Raw genomic sequence first — 16,934 nt, 5'->3', positions numbered from 1 at the left:
ACATGTAAACATTTATATTTAGCTGTATTAAAACACATATTGTTTGCTTGAGCCCACTTAAAAAAGTGATCCAGATAGCTCTGAATCAGTGACCTATTCTCTCCATTATTTACCACTTCCCAATTTCTGTGTCATCTGCAAACTTTATCAATGATGATTTTATGTTTTCTTACAGGTCATTGACAACAATGTTAAATAACGTAGGGACAAGAAATAATCCATGTGAAACCCCACTGGAAACACACCTGCTCGCTGACTATTCCCCATTTACAATTACATTTTAAGACCTATTAGTATGTCAGTTTGACAGAATCTATTTTCCATAAACCCATGTTGATTTGCATTAATTACATTATACTTCTTTATTCTTCATTAATCAAGTCCTGTATCAACTGTTCTATTATCTAACCAGGGATCGATGTCAGGCTGACAGGCCTAAAATTACCCAGGTCATCCCTTTTAAAAATTGGCACATTAGCTTTCTTCCAATCATTGGGAACTCCCCCAGTGCTCTAAGAGTTATTGAAAATCAACATTAACTTAAAACTCGGCTGCAAGTTATCTGGACCAGCTGATTAAAAAATTTCTAACTTTAGTAGCAGTAGTTTATCACTTTCCAGAGATACAAGTGGAATGGCAAGAGTGGTAATGAGACTATATCATCTGTTTTTCCCCAAATATAGAACAGAAATATTAATTGAACACTTCTGCCTTTTCTGCATTATTATTGATGTCTACCATTTCTATCTAATAATGGACCAACACCAATGTCAGGATTCTTTTTGTTCTTAATTTATTTAAAAACTCCTTCTTATTGCCCTTAACTCTGATGGTCATAGATTTTTCCTTGTGACCCTTTGCTTCCCTTATCAATTTTCTACAATTCCTAACTTCTGCTTAATATTCATTACTATTAACTTCCCCATTTTTCCATCTGTTTTATTTATATATGCCCTGCCCTTTAACCAGTATAGCCTTCTTCCTCGATTTTGGGGTTGTGGTTTTATAGCCATCTCCTAAGGTGTTCTTAAATGATTCCCAATTATCATATAATTTTTTGTGATTATATACTTCCTCTCAGATGATTTTGCTCATAATTGTTTTCAGTTTTGTGAAATTGGTCCTATTAAAGTACAATGTATATTATATATATTGCTTGCACACTATAAATGTATTCAAATCATGATCACATGAACCTAAGCAACCATTAATCTTTTAGTTCTGTGATCAGTTTCTCTTTATCTGTTGAGAAACAGACTAATAAAGAATTCCTCTATGTTGGCTGTAACACTTTTTGAGTTAGGAAATTGTCATCTATAATGGTTAAAAATTACAAGGATCTTTTAGTACTGGTAGCATGAAACCTCCTACATATGTCACTCAAATTGAAGTTCCCCCATGATCATAGATTCATAGAAGCTTTGTTTTTCATGAAGCTTTGTTTTTCTCTACAAATTATAGATAGATGTATAAGAAGTGGTCATCCTGTTCCCCTGTGCGGTTTGGTAGTCTGTAGCAGACAAAAACTTATACCCTCCTCATGTGCTTACCTATTAGAATATTGATCCAGAAGCATTAAAATAAATAAATACATAAATACATACATTAATTAAAATAAAATAAATATATAATATAATTTTCTTCTGAATTATGAATTTTTACATAGAGTGCCACTCCCCATCCCCTTTTGCCCATTTGATCCTTCCTAAATAGGTTGCAACCATTGATTTTAATATTCCAATAGTGCAAATCATCCCATGTTTCTGTAATACCAACTAGACAGAATTAATGCTCATAAATTCTAATTCCTCGTTTGTTACCCCAGATCTTAGCAGTCATGTGCAGCCAATTAAATAATTTCTTCTCTTCATATCCTTCGGTTCTGTAATTAATTTTGTTCTCAATACAGATTTCCACCACAACTTCAAGAACCATCACTTGCTCATTAAAATCTCTCTGAAACACTCCCACACTAGCTTCAACTTCCTGGACACCACTATCAGCTTCAACAATGGAACCCTAGAGACAACTATATACAAGAATCCATGGATCACCACACCTTCCTTCAGAGATCCAGCAACTATCCCAAATACACCAAGAAATGCGTTATCTATAGCCAGGTACTCAGATACCACAGAATAGGCTCTGAGGAGAAAGTCCAGGATATGCACCTTAACACACTCAAAATTGCCTTCACTGAAAAAGGAGACTCCACCAAAGAAGTAGATCACATCCTTGAACAGGCCACCCAAATACTCTGAGAGAACCTACTTTAATACAGGTTCTCTAATTGTCACTATTACACCAAACTGGAACCCGTACAGGGTATCATCGAACAACTATAACCCATACTCAATGGGGACCCCATCCTGAAAGAAATCTTTATTGAATCCCCTCTTCTGGCCTTCAAACTACCCCCCCCCCACCTCTCCAACCTCATCATCAAAAGCAAGCTCCTCACAGACCAGGATACACCAACTCAAAGCAGCATCAGACCCCATCAAAACAACAGATGAAAAATCTGCAGACATATCTTCACTGCTACAATGATCAATACCCACAAAACACACTTTTCAAGATCCATGGGTCTTACGCATGCCTATTACAATATGTGGTATACTTCATCCAGTGTACTCAATGCCCCAATAACCCTGGAGTGAAACCAGCCAATCACTACACGTCTGACTGAACTCACACAAGATAATGATAAAAGACAAAAACGCCCATATTACCTGTGGGTGAACACTTTCCCCAAAGCGATCACTCTATAGCTGACCTATCAGTCCTCATCCTCAAAAGAAACCTGCACAACACTTTCAAAAGATGAACCTGAGAGCTGAAATTCATAACTTTGCTAGACACTAAAAATCGGGGACTGAATAGAGACACTGGATTTATGGCTTAATACAACAATCTATAATCCACTAACAACCTCCGCCCTTTGTTCTCCCCATATCACTGGAGGGGTGTTAATGGGCCACTTCACCTTGAATGGTCCCTTGAAATATGTGTTAACTCCTGATGCTAAACAATCTGTTCCACCTTGTATTTAGCTGTGACACTCTAAACATGTTTCCCAGAACTGAAGATGAGCTCTGTCTAAGCGCAAAAGCTTGTCTTTCTCACCAACATAAATAGGTCCAATAAAAGCCACCCACTGTGTCTCTCTTGCTCTCAGCATGTCATTTTTTGCTGAGTGCTCATATCTTCCTTGTTTCCCCCCCCCTCCTTTTGCTATTAATTTAATACAAACTGTGGTTTGTAACCCATCATTTAAATCAGCCTCTGTATCAAATGACTGGAGGATAGCTAATGTGACACTAATTTTTAAAAATGGCTCCAGAGGTGATCCTGGCAATTACAGGCCAGTAAGCCTGTACTAGGCAAACTGGTTGAAACTATAGTAAAGAACAGAATTGTCAGACACATAGATGAACATAATTTGTTGGGGAAGAGACAGCATGGTTTTTGGAAAGGGAAATCATGCCTCACCAATCTACTAGAATTCTTTGAGGGGGTCAACAGGCATGTGAACAAGGGGAATCCAGTGGATATAGTGTACTTAGATTTTCAGAAAGTGTTTGAGAAGGTCCCTCAGCAAAGGCTCTTAAGCAAAGTAAGCAGTCATGGAATAAGAGGGAAGGGCTCTCATGGATTGGTAACTGGTTAAAAGATAAGAAACAATGGGTAGGAATAAATGGTCAGTTTTCAGAATGGAAAGAGGTAAATAATGGTATCCCCCAGGAGTCTGTACTGGGACCAGCACTGTTCAACATATTCATAAATGATCTGGAAAAAGGGGTAAACAGTGTGATGGCAACATTTGTAGATGACACAAAACTACTCAAGATAGTTAAGCCTAAAGCAGACTGCGAAGAGCTACAAAGGGATCTACAAAACTGGGTGACTGGGCAACAAAATGGCATATGAAATTCAATGTTGATAAATGCAAAGTAATGCACATTGGAAAACATAATCCCACCTATACATATAAAATTATGGGGTCTAAATTAGCTGTCACAACTCAAGAAAGGGATCTTGGAGCGATTGTGGATAGTTCTCTGAAAACATCCACTCAATTTGCAGCGGCAGTCAAAAAAGCTAACAGAATGTTGGGAATCATTAAGAAAGGGATAGATAATAAGTCAGAAAATATCACATTGCCTCTAAATAAATCTATGTCACGCCCATATCTTGAATACCGCATGCAGATGTGGTCGCCCCATCTCAAAAAAGATATATTGGAATTGAAAAGGTACAGAAAAGGGCAACAAAAATTACACTGGTCTACAATTTTTGAGACGTCGTCTGCTTCAGAGATAAAATGTGCTATTTATTATGTATTTTGAGGTGCTGAATTCAAATATGACAATTAAAACAACTGATTGGCTACTGTTTCTAAGGTATTTAAGTTTTTATATTTTATGTCTATGTATATTGTGTAGATAGTAGAGTTTTAATCATAAATTGTAAAGCTAGGTCTGCCATTATGCAGTAAAACAGCTTTAAGACTCGTCTTCAATGAATCAATGAACTGTATCCACTCATCTGGATCGTGAACGATGTTGAGGGCTGCCATCACACCATCGATGTTGTTGCAGGCTACAAGATCACCTTCCATGAAGAAGAATGGGACAAGATCCTTTTGACGGTCACGGAACATGGAAACCCTAACATCACCTGCCAGGAGATTCCACTGCTGTAGTCTGGAGCCCAACAGCTCTGCCTTACTCTCGGGTAGTTCCAAATCCCTGACAAGGTCATTCAGTTCACCTTGTGTTATGAGGTGTGGTTCAGAGGAGGAGGATGGGAGAAAATGTGGGTCCTGTGACTTTGATGGTTCAGGACCAGAAGTTTCATCCTCTTTCTCGTCTGACTCAAGTGAGAATGATTCTGGTGCATCAGGAACCGGCAGTCCTTCTCCATGGGGTACTGGGCGTATAGCTGATGGAATGTTTGGATAATGAACAGTCCACTTTTTCTTCTTTGACACACCTTTCCCAACTGGAGGCACCATGCAGAAGTAACAATTGCTGGTATGATCTGTTGGCTCTCTCCAAATCATTGGCACTGCAAAAGGCATAGATTTCCTTTTCCTGTTCAACCACTGGCGAAGATTTGTTGCACAAGTGTTGCAGCATATGTGTGGGGCCCACCTCTTGTCCTGATCTCCAATTTTGCAGCCAGAATAAAGGTGATAGGCTTTCTTAACCATAGTGGTTATACTGCGCTTTTGTGATGCAAAAGTCACTTCACCACAAACATAGCAGAAGTTATCTGCACTGTTCACACAAGTACGAGACATCTCTGCTCACTTTGGCTAAACAGAAATGTGTCCCTTTGCAAAATCAAACACTGACAAATAAGAGAGCACGACACTGTATGATTTCTAGAGCTGATGTAAGGCAATTTGTTCAGCAGAGTGATGTAAGCTTTGTTATGATTGCATCATCCATGACTTCTAGGAATAACATGATGCAATTCATATCATGTATGACGCAATACCAGCTTCAGATTGCATCATTCATTGTTTTGCCTAAAAAGCAAGTACTGTCCAAACCCAGTCATAGATTTATTCATAGATCCAGTCAAAGATGTATTTTAGTCATTTCTGGTTTAAATTGAGATCCCTTCCCTTTATAACTCACCTATCCTCCGCCATTCCCAAGTCAAGGGTCGTGTATACTGACCCAATAGCATATCTTGAAAACTAGAGCCAATCAACAATTTTAAGCATCATTTTCGTTCTCAGTGACACAGAATTAGTAAAGTTTGACTACATTTATTTCAGAAGCATTCTGGCTGTAGAGCTGTGTTATTAGGGGTATGGAACGGCTTCTGTATGAGGTGAGTTTAAGACCTGCCCACAAGCTAACTATATGACAATATGCCAATCTTGATTTGCATGTCTTAGTATCCTGTAAAATACTTTTTTAAAAAATAAACCAATATGATTATTATTCTGTGATACTTGCAAGTGAAGCCGAGCTTGAAAGATTTAAGTATGTGTAAATGACAGCAAACAGCATTCTACATGTTTTCATTGATGTCATTTCTCCTTCCCTTTTTTTAATTAATGAAAAGTTTCAGGCCTACCAAATCTTTTTGGAAGATGTAGGTACGTTTTAAACAAGGGTCTCGTCTACATATTTCAGCAATGAATAAGCCTGTGACATAATTAGTGCAGCACAGGGCGACAGGGGATGGATCACTTGATTATCTGCTCTGTTCACTCCCTCTGAAGCACCTGGCACTGGCCACTTGTGGAAGACAGGATGCTGGGCTAGATGGACCGGTGATCTGACCCAGCATGACCTTTCTTATATCATGATAAATAGTCCCTGGAATATCACTGTGCTTTACTGACAACTGTACTAGGCAAATAAAAAATGATTTTACATCAGCATTCATATTAAACAGTTTAACCAGGTGAGTGCTGCATTATATAGTAGGTATAAATCTATGTATACTTCTGTATGAGACGAGATTAATAAGACTTTTCAACTTGGAAAAGAGACAACTAAGGGGTTATACTTGAGGTCTATAAAATCATGACTGGTCTGAAGAAAGTAAATAAAGAAGTGTTATTTACTCTTTCTCATAACACAAGAACTAGGGGTCACCAAATAAAATTAATGGGCATGAGGTTTAAAACAAACAAAAGGAAGTATTTTTTCACACAACGCACAGTCTGTGGAACTCTTTGCCAGAGGATGTTGTGAAAGCCAAGATGGTTCAAAAAAGAACTAGATAAATTCACGGAGGATAGGTCCATCAATGGCTATTAACCAGGATGGGCAGGGGTGGTGTCCCTAGCCTCTGTTTGCCAGAAGCTGGGAATGGGTAACAGGATGGATCACTTGACGATTACCAGCTCTGTTCATTCCCTCTGGGTCACCAGCCACTGGCCACTGTCGGAAGACAGGGTACTGGGCTAGATGGACCTTTGGTCTGACTCAGTATGGTTATTCTTATGCCCTCCTGACTACTCTAACCAACCTGTCCCTGAGGAGATTGATTCCCCTTCTGATGAGGTGGAGGCCATCCAAATTATACAACCCCTATTCCCCATAGAAGGTGGACTGATTCATAGATTCATAGATTCTAGGACTGGAAGGGACCTCGAGAGGTCATCGAGTCCAGTCCCCTGCCCGCATGGCAGGACCAAATACTGTCTAGACCATCCCTGATAGACATTTATCTAACCTACTCTTAAATATCTCCAGAGATGGAGATTCCACAACCTCCCTAGGCAATTTATTCCAGTGTTTAACCACCCTGACAGTTAGGAACTTTTTCCTAATGTCCAACCTAGACCTCCCTTGCTGCAGTTTAAACCCACTGCTTCTTGTTCTATCCTTAGAGGCTAAGGTGAACAAGTTTTCTCCCTCCTCTTTATGATACGCTTTTAAATACCTGAAAACTGCTATCATGTCCCTACTCAGTCTTCTCTTTTCCAAACTAAACAAACCCAGTTCTTTCAGCCTTCCTTCATAGGTCATGTTCTCAAGACCTTTAATCATTCTTGTTGCTCTTCTCTGGACCCTTTCCAATTTCTCCACATCTTTTTTGAAATGCGGTGCCCAGAACAGGACACAATACTCCATCTGAGGCCTAACCAGAGCAGAGGAGAGCGGAAGAATGACTTCTCGTGTCTTGCTCACAACACACCTGTTAATACATTCCAGAATCACGTTTGCTTTTTTTGCAACAGCATCACACTGTTGACTCATATTTAGCTTGTGGTCCACTATAACCCCTAGATCCCTTTCTGCCGTACTCCTTCGTAGACAATCTCTTCCCATTCTGTATGTGTGAAACTGATTTTTTCTTCCTAAGTGGAGCACTTTGCATTTGTCTTTGTTAAACTTCATCCTGTTTAACTCAGACCATTTCTCCAATTTGTCCAGATCATTTTGAATTATGACCCTGTCCTCCAATGCAGTTGCAATCCCTCCCAGTTTGGTATCATCCGCAAACTTAATAAGCGTACTTTCTATGCCACTATCTAAGTCGTTGATGTTCCCTGCTTAGCTCAGCTCCACCCCTCACCACCAGGAGGCACTTAACCACTCAGAGACTTCAAACAGCTGGACTCCAAGCGTTAAATTGCATACAATGGATCTCTATGCAATAAATTATTCCTTCTTTAGCTGCTAACTCAGAGAAGTTTGAATAGAACTGGTCTATTCTGGGCATAAGTCTTCTCTTCCATTTTTATAAAATCATGCGCTTGGTGATCATTGCAGACCTCAAGAACCAAAGTGTTTGTTGCAGAATTAAGCCAAGTTTAGCAGGTAAATATCCCAGGATATAATTTTCAGCAGAGGTTTGGCTGTTGAAGTCAGGAACATTTTAACTTTTGTACTTTTCCACAGCTACCTGACTGTTGTACAGTCCATAGCATGAGTATCAGGGTTTCATTTCTTTATTATAGTGCCAACAAACTTCTGCTGTGTACCGGCGGCCACTTCTTACTGGTACACCATACCAGCCCATATCGGCCCACTTTCACCTCTGGTGTTAGCATAGAGGCAAAGCCCTCATAATTGAGTAACTGGGCAATCCATATGATGCCCTTTTACAAATTACAGGTTTGTTTCCAATTTGCAAATCTGGGTTGTCCCACACTGGGACTGTCAATTAACTGCAGTTAACTCGTGCAATTAACTAAAACAATTAATTGGGATTTAAAAAATTAATGCAATTAATCACAGTTTTAATCATACCGTTAAACAATAATAGAATACCAACTGAAATTTAAATATTTTTGGATTTTTTTCTACATTTTCAAATATATTGATTTCAGTTATAACACAGAATACATAGTTTCCAGTGCTCACTTTATATTATTTTCATTACAAATACTTGCACTGTACAATGATAAACGAAAGAAATGGTATTTTTCAGTTCATCTCATACAAGTACTGTAGAGCAATCTCTTTATTATGAAAGTGCAACTTACAAATGTAGATTTTTTTGGTTACATAATTGCACTAAAAAAAACCCCAAGTGTAAAACTTTAGAGCCTACATGTCCACTCAGTCCTACTTCTCATTCAGCCAATCGCTAAGACAAACAAGTTTGTTTACATTTACGGGAGATAATGCTGCCCACTTCTTATTTACAATGTCATCTGAAAGTGAGAAAATGCATTTGCATGGAACTTTTATAGCCAGCGTTGCAAGATTTATGTGCCATATAAGCTAAACATTTGTAAGCTCCTTCCATGCTTTGGCCACCATTGCAGAAGACATGCTTCCATGCCGATGACACTCGTTAAAAAAATGTGTTAATTACATTTGTGACTGAACTCCTTAGGAGAGAACTGTATGTCTACTCTCTCTGTTTTACTCACATTTTGCCATATATTTCATGTTATAGCAGTCTTGAATGATGACCCAGCACATGTTGTTCATTTTAAGAGCACTTTCACTGAAGAATTGACGCAAAGAAGATACCTATATGAGATTTCTAAAGATAGCTCCAGCACTCAACCCAAGGTTTAAGAATCTGAAGTGCTTCCAAAATTTGAGAGGGACCAGGTGTGGAACATGCTTTCAAAAGTCTTAAAAGAGCAACACTGCGATGTGGAAACTATAGATCCCGAACCATCAAAAAAGAAAATCAACCTTCTGCTGGTGGCATCTGACTCAGATGATGAAAATGAACATACATCACTATGCACTACTTTGGACCATTATCAAGCAGAACCCGTCATCAGCATAGACACATGTCCTCTGGAATGGTGATCAAAGCAGGAAGAGACATATAAATTATTAGCACATCTTGCGACACCTGCTACAACAGTGCCATTCGAATTAGTTCTCACTTTCAGGTGACATTGTAAACAAGAAGCGGGCAGCATTATCTCCCGCAAATGTAAACAAGCTGGTTTGTCTGAGCAACTGGCTGAACAAGATGTAGGACTGAGTGGATCTGTAGGCTCTAAAATTTTACATTGTTTTATTTTTAGTGCAGTTATTTTTTTTACATAATTTTACAATTGTAAGTTCAAGTTTCATGATAAAGAGATTGCACTACCGTACTTGTATTAGGTGACTTGAAATACTATTTCTTTTGTTTATCATTTTTGTGGTGCAAATATTTGTAATAAAAAGTAAGTATAAGGTGAGCACTGTACACTTTGAATTTTGTGTTGTAATTGAAATCAACATATTTGAAAATGTAGAAAATATCCAAAAATGTTTAAATAAATTGTATTCTGTTATTGTTTAACTACACGTTTAATCATAATTTTTTTAATTGCATGATTAATTGCAATTAATCTTTGTTAATTATTTGAGAGCCCTACACTATATAGATACTTTTGTATGATGGTGAGGATGAAAATGGTACTTTTTAGCTGGGCTAGCCCAGACCCTTCATACAACTGACACTATAGGTACCTTATTTTTGTCCATTGCACAAAAAAAGGAGCCAAGGAGACACGCAGTGGAAATCATATGTACTAATGCACATTCAATTTCCACCCAGTTGAGAAAAAGGGTGCTAGAATGTATAAGTTATGTATCTTTTTGTATTTGTCATTTTTTAAAATTTAAAAACATCAATAAAAAAATAAGCACAAAAAAAAAATCTCTTTCCCAGTTTCATAGGTAGAAGTGAGTGGGACGAAGATGTAATATCTAAGGTGGTTCTCTGAACCACTGGGTTTTTGACATTCACCCTTCATTAGTTGTGATGTACCATCAAATGGCATTCCATTCAACACATGTGAAGAAAGCTCATTTAAACCATATTTTAAAAACAAACATATTATATAAAGTTTTATTATTTTACTCTCCAAAATAATTTCACAGTTGGACGCAACACAAATATTCTATGAAATCTTCTGGTTGAAATTAGACTGCAGTTATTTTGGTACCATGCAACCAAAGTTTCATCCTAGACATGATTAGGTTTAATTATTTATTGTTAATAATGTTTGTTGAAAATGTAACCCTTCCCCCATTCATTTTTTATTGATAAATATTTATCAAATTTAAAAATGGGCAAAATTGGGCAAAAATGTTCACCTTTATGTTGTGCAGTAATGATTCAGTTAGAATATTCATGATTTGTGGTCTGTCACAAGGAATTTTTTCTGCTCCCTGATTACGCAGCTGTAAGATTTTACATGGGAGAATAACAGATAATGAATGGTGAATAGCAAATACCTCCTAGTATACATTTCTGAATTAATATAAATCCAAAACATTTCACAAGTATTTTCACAAATTATTAAACATTTTTTATGAACTGGAAGTTATCCAAAAACTTGCAAATCACATAATGGAATCCACTCAAATAGCAGTGGAGCAAAGTTACCAACATTTACTTATGAATGTATTTTTTAATATTCTTTGACCAGCACTAAGACCTGATCCTGAAGTCTGATCCATGGAGGCAGCCTTTTTTGTCAGTGCAGAGACCCAGTGAAGTCAGAGTCCAGCTGATTGTGGCTCTAGGATGGAGTACTCTTAAGCACTTATCTTTCCAAGTCAAACTGTGATATTTTATTGCATATGTAGTGGTTTATAACATTACTGGCAATATCCTGTGTGAGTTATAATGGATAATTCCAGGTGGAAGTTCTTGCTGATCATAAGAAGCCCACCTAGGAGTTGTTTGATACATATCAAAAAGAGTATTACATGTCAAATACCACCTTCCAGGACTCTATAAAGTGACCATCACTTTGTTTTTTCCTGCATTTAAAAAAAAATCTTATATTCATGTGTTAAAGTCTTTTCCTACATTGTGAAGAAAGTGTACCATACTCTCCAGAGGTATTTCTGAATATTAATCTGACTATTTATCTGTAGATTTTCATCTTAAAATGACAGTTCGCCATTATACTATCACTTTCGATTAGAATTTGTGATGCTAATTAATGAAATTTAAACTACACCCCTTTTAAGAAACAGGCAAAATAGTACACTTAAATATTCCACTTTATGAAAGAAAATCTTCATTTGATTGTACCAGAAAATGAGTTTTTAGAAGTGACAACGAAAGCATGGTTTGAGTTCAATTGAAGGTTTGGGAGAAGGTCCAGAAGAGTTCTTATTTTATTTGAGTAAGTTTACCTAGCTCTAATTATTAATGTCACCAAATGTAAGCTCAGTTGACTTGGCTACAAAGTCAGTGCACAGCAAGCTAGGGTGTGAATGTACAGGGCTGTAGCCTGTTGCTCACTGACAGGCCATGTGGACTCTGGTACTGTACACTAATCATTCTCTAGTATGCCTTGATGTATTTCAGGTTGAAATAGCAGTATGTCAGACTGCACTATAGAACTTTTAGTGTGCAGTAGCAGGGTCCATAGCATGTGCGGCAGGCTAGAGTGCTGTACATTCACACCTTGGCTTTCTGAGCACTCAATCTCGTCACAGAATTATTAAGTACACACATAGGGCCAGACACTCAGCTGGTATAAATTGTCATAGCTTCATTGACCTCAAATTGAGAATTTGCCTCATTATCACCACCGTTCCCGTCCGTGTCCCATTTTCTGCACTGGTGAGTCACAAAGAGGTTTCTGTAGAAGGGAGAAGATTTTACTTAACTGCTTTCTGTAATCAGTGGTTTCTCCTTGGCTCAGCAGCTCTCTTCCACACCCCACTTAACTCAGTGTAAGGGGCCAAGAGACAGATATCTATGTTTCAGGCTTAACAAGAGAGATGAGATGGGGAAATGTTATTTTGGGCGACATTTCTTTTATGTGGAATAAGGTGGTTGGTTTGTTTCTTGGGGAGGGGTGCAGAATTCAGTAGTATTTTTAATTATTTTCAAGGCATAGGCTCTATTTTGATGTGTTAAAATATAAATACAAAGTAAATACTGAAAATGTTCTCTCTTATATATGCTGTGTATATTTTGTGGGATTACTTTTAGAGCTTGGAAACTGTTTGCCCACTCCTTGGGAATTTGAAAACATGATTGTGGGGAGGGGAATCTGGGGGGAAAAATGGATTGTGTCAATGAAACATTTCATTTCAATAATTTCAAAAATTTAATTTCAATTTTTATTTTTTCCTATAAATTTTGAAATGAAAAATCATTTTAACCCTCAATCAGAATGTTTATGTTTCAACAATGTCAAAATGGGATGTGTTGACAGTTTCAAACTTTTTTCAAAACCAGGAAAATTGTCACAATGAACCTTTTCCTTCGAAAAGCTTCAATAGTGACAAGTCAGCATTTTCCGGTGAAAACCATTTAATTGACAAATTCCCAACCAGCTGTAATTATTTAATAGTTCAGCAGCATCCGGAGTGACTTTGAAAGTTTTCTTACCCTTACTTTTTAAGACGCATTTGAAATGCAAGGAGCACAAATGAATTGATTATACAAATATGCCATAAGAATGCTCTCTAATTTAAAAATATCTGTTTTCTCACTAGTAGCTGATTAAGGCAGCAATGGAACAGCTGCCATATCCACTTCACTAAATATACAACACTGACATTCAATTATATTCTGTATGTGTCTCATGTTAATCATACCATGCTGCATGTTGTTTCTTTGGCAGTTACTCTTCAAAAAGAGGCAGAAAAAATTAAAAATGGTTCCTAGCTCACCAGTTAATACATTCAGACAAGTTTAATTGAAAATCAATAGAGGATGCCTCAGAATAGGAGGAGTCAAAAATGTTACAGGTATATTCAAAACTAAAGAGAAACTCTTATTCACCAACTCAATCCAGTGTTATTTAGGTGACCCCCATCTTTGTAGATATTTTTCCATGCCTCGTCTGGGATGTCATCCATCACCTCATTGATGACAAGTATCAGAGGGGTAGCCGTGTTAGTCTGAATCTGTAAAAAGCAACAGAGGGTCCTGTGGCACCTTTAAGACTAACAAAAGTATTGGAGCATAAGCTTTCGTGGGTGAATGCCCACTTCATCAGACGTCTTGCGTCTGATGAAGCGGGTATTCACCCACGAAAGCTTATGCTCCAATACTTTTGTTAGTCTTAAAGGTGCCACAGGACCCTCTGTTGCTCATTGATGAGTTAGCACTGAAAAGTAAAATAATCTCTTACCGTATTGTTGGGATGGTAGTTGAGATGCAAACCACTGTCACAGAGGGGAGATGATGTGCCACTGCTTTGGTCACTAGGGACACCTAATAAAAATATTCATGCATATAACATTGTCCCATATTACATGACGTTAGATATCATAGTCAAACAGTTACATTTTTGTCCTAAGCACTGTCATGGGTACAACTAAGCTATTCACAGACAACAGTTTGTTTGTTTCTCTTTTTATTCGTGAAATATCCACAGACTGATTTTTGTGTGTTTGTTATTCCAAATTAGCCAATGAATAACTGACATGAACAATAGTCAACCTATGGATTTTTCACAAAGTATTACTGTGTGCATTAGCTATTTATAATTCACACTCTGATTAGCCCAGTAGTAAGGAAGTGGATTAGGATATGAGGGTTCAAGTCCCCACTCTGTTTCACTGTACATTCCAGCCAGTGCCCTCTAATACGCAGGCAAGAGAGTTCTTCCTGGACCTGAGAAACCTTCCTGCAAAACAATCACTGAAACAGAAGCGTATCACAGAACATTTTTGTTTTGACAAGACAACTTTTTCCAATGGAAAAAAGTTTCAAAAATATTTTGATCAGTTCTACTTGTGAACAAAAACATTGCCTGTTCAAAGTTTGTGAGAAATAAGGAATTGGTCAATGAATTCATGCAAATAAAGTGAAATATTTTAGAATAGATTTCATACATCCATACACACACACACAAAATAGGTTTCAGACCTAAAAATATTTTTGTTCTCATAATTAAAAACTAAACATTATCTTCACACTTTCAGAAAAAAATGAAGTTGAAAGAAAGCAGAGGTGAATAAAGACATAGTCACACATATACACAGGCACAGATACACTGTAGCTATATACAGTGATATACCAACAATTATAATTTATTATAATTAGAAGCAGGCAGCTGCTTCTATACATCTCTTTCAAATTCCCATTGGGGTTAGTCAACTAAAATTCTGCTGCACTAAAACAAAATACTATTCAGTTCAGAGTGTATTAATCTCCAATTAAAGGTATATCTCCACTAAAGCCCCTGAATGAAATTTAAATTGAGAAGATAAGACCTTAAAATGTAAATGTGCAATCTCAGTTTCACATTTAGAATACATAAACCGTTCCAATTTCAATGCCATTGTATGTTTGAAAAAAGGATCTTTAAATACTCTGGGCCCAAACCTTAGCTTGTGTAAACTGGTGTAGCCCTACTGATTTCAGTAATGCTATGCTGATTCACACCAGTTGAGAGTATGGCCTGAAGCAAAGATAGCATTAGCTTGCAATGAATGTCAACACAGCACCTGGTGATATTAAAAGTTCATATTCAGGCCACAAAACTGACTGAAATAGCTCCTGCCAATCACTGAAAGTGCACAGGAAATTTGGAAACTAACAGCAGAGGTTCACATGAACAATGAATGGATTTTCTTTTAGCTAATCACAAATGCTTACACGCACAATCTTCATTCAGAGGCAATTTGAGAAAAGCAGGTGCTCTTTTCAGAAAGGACACTGTTAGGGTCACTTCTTCTCCTGCATTCCGAAGAACCTGAACCTGAAGATTCAATATAGAAGGCATAAATACATTTTTTTAAAAAAGACAGTAACAGCTGTAAACAAAACCCAAGTTCTCTCTCACAGCTCATATTTGCTCTCTGACTTACTACATGACATATAAAAAAAGAACCAAAACCATGACACCTACCACAGTCTATTCTCCGGTGTCCTTAAACAAATTTGTTTTTATCAAGTGCTACTTTGTAAATCTTTCCCATCAATGCACAGAGATTTTATTTGTCTAGCTTCCATGAGCTCCTCATAAATCTACAGGATTGTGTGTAAATCCCATCCTGTAGCCCTGGGTATACACAGGGCCGGTGCTACCATTAAGGCAAACTAGGCGGTTGCCGAGGGAGCCAATATTTGGAGGTGCCAAAAAGCAGTGCCCCCAATTTTTTTTTTACAGCGTTCCTCCCCGAGCTCACGGTCGCCGCTCCAATTCTCCCGCCTGCCAGGCTTGCAGTGCCAATCAGCTGTTTGGCGCCACAAGCCTGGGAGGGGAGGAGAATTAGAGCAGGGGCGGCGTGCTCGGGGAGGAGGCGGAGCAGAGGTGAGCTGGGGTGGGGAGCTGCCGCACAGCTCCCCGGGGGGGGGAGCTACCGCAGGGGGGGCGCCTCAGGGCGGGGGGTGGCGGGGAGCTGCCGCAGGACTTGGGGGGGGCGGGGGGAGCGCAAGGTGGAAGTTTTGCCTAGGACGCGAAACTTCCTTGCACCGGCCCTGGCTATATAGAAGCAATGATCGTAGGATCACAACATATTAGATGCAGTATCTAAAACTGACTTTGTGACTGTGTTGTGCTGTTATTGTAGACATTTTGTAAATGAAAAAAGATTATACAAACACATACACGAGAATGAGTTTGTCACCCCATTACACTGTCAATTCATGAACTATGCATTAACCAACAGAATATTTCTGAGTTCTGACATGTTTCCCATCTTGGGACTAGCTAGCCAATTTCCTCACTAATGGGATGGAAACGGCAGCCTGTAACCATTGGAGAGAGCCCTTGGGTCAAGACTTCCAGGCAGATCTAGTTGTGAACATCCCCTGGGCCTCCCTCTATGGAAATCCTCCTCCTCCCCTCTCTGAACAAAAGACTTATCCTCCTTCTGTCTGTAGTAGTGGGCAACTCAGAGCAGTCACAACCAGAAGTGTAAACTTCCAGGCATTGACTTCAGAATTTGCTTCCTGCTGAAGAGGTGGCCAATGCATGATAAGGGTTACTGCCCTCTGAAAGAGTGGGCCTTATTCCATCATTCAGCTGGTGTCCATTGTGAGGAGAGAAGGGGAAACAGAGAAGG

At 38.3% G+C, this 16,934-nt stretch overlaps 1 protein-coding gene across 2 annotated transcripts in view; it reads right to left on the bottom strand.

The window, feature by feature from the left end:
• SNTG1 (syntrophin gamma 1) overlaps positions 1 to 16,934 on the bottom strand; it is a 566,961-nt gene that overhangs the window by 188,662 nt on the left and 361,365 nt on the right. For both annotated transcript variants that reach the window (XM_034762903.1, XM_034762905.1), the window contains 2 exons: positions 15,523 to 15,625; positions 14,051 to 14,133 (listed from right to left, as the gene is read on the bottom strand). In XM_034762903.1, the coding sequence (XP_034618794.1) occupies positions 14,051 to 14,133; positions 15,523 to 15,625 (186 nt within the window). The remainder of the gene's footprint in view (positions 1 to 14,050; positions 14,134 to 15,522; positions 15,626 to 16,934) is intronic.

Source organism: Trachemys scripta, chromosome 2, assembly GCF_013100865.1.
Source record: "Trachemys scripta elegans isolate TJP31775 chromosome 2, CAS_Tse_1.0, whole genome shotgun sequence".
Taxonomy (NCBI): Eukaryota; Metazoa; Chordata; order Testudines; family Emydidae; genus Trachemys; species Trachemys scripta.
The sequence above is the reverse complement of the archived record's forward strand: the minus strand, read 5'-3'. Positions and strand labels throughout refer to the sequence as shown.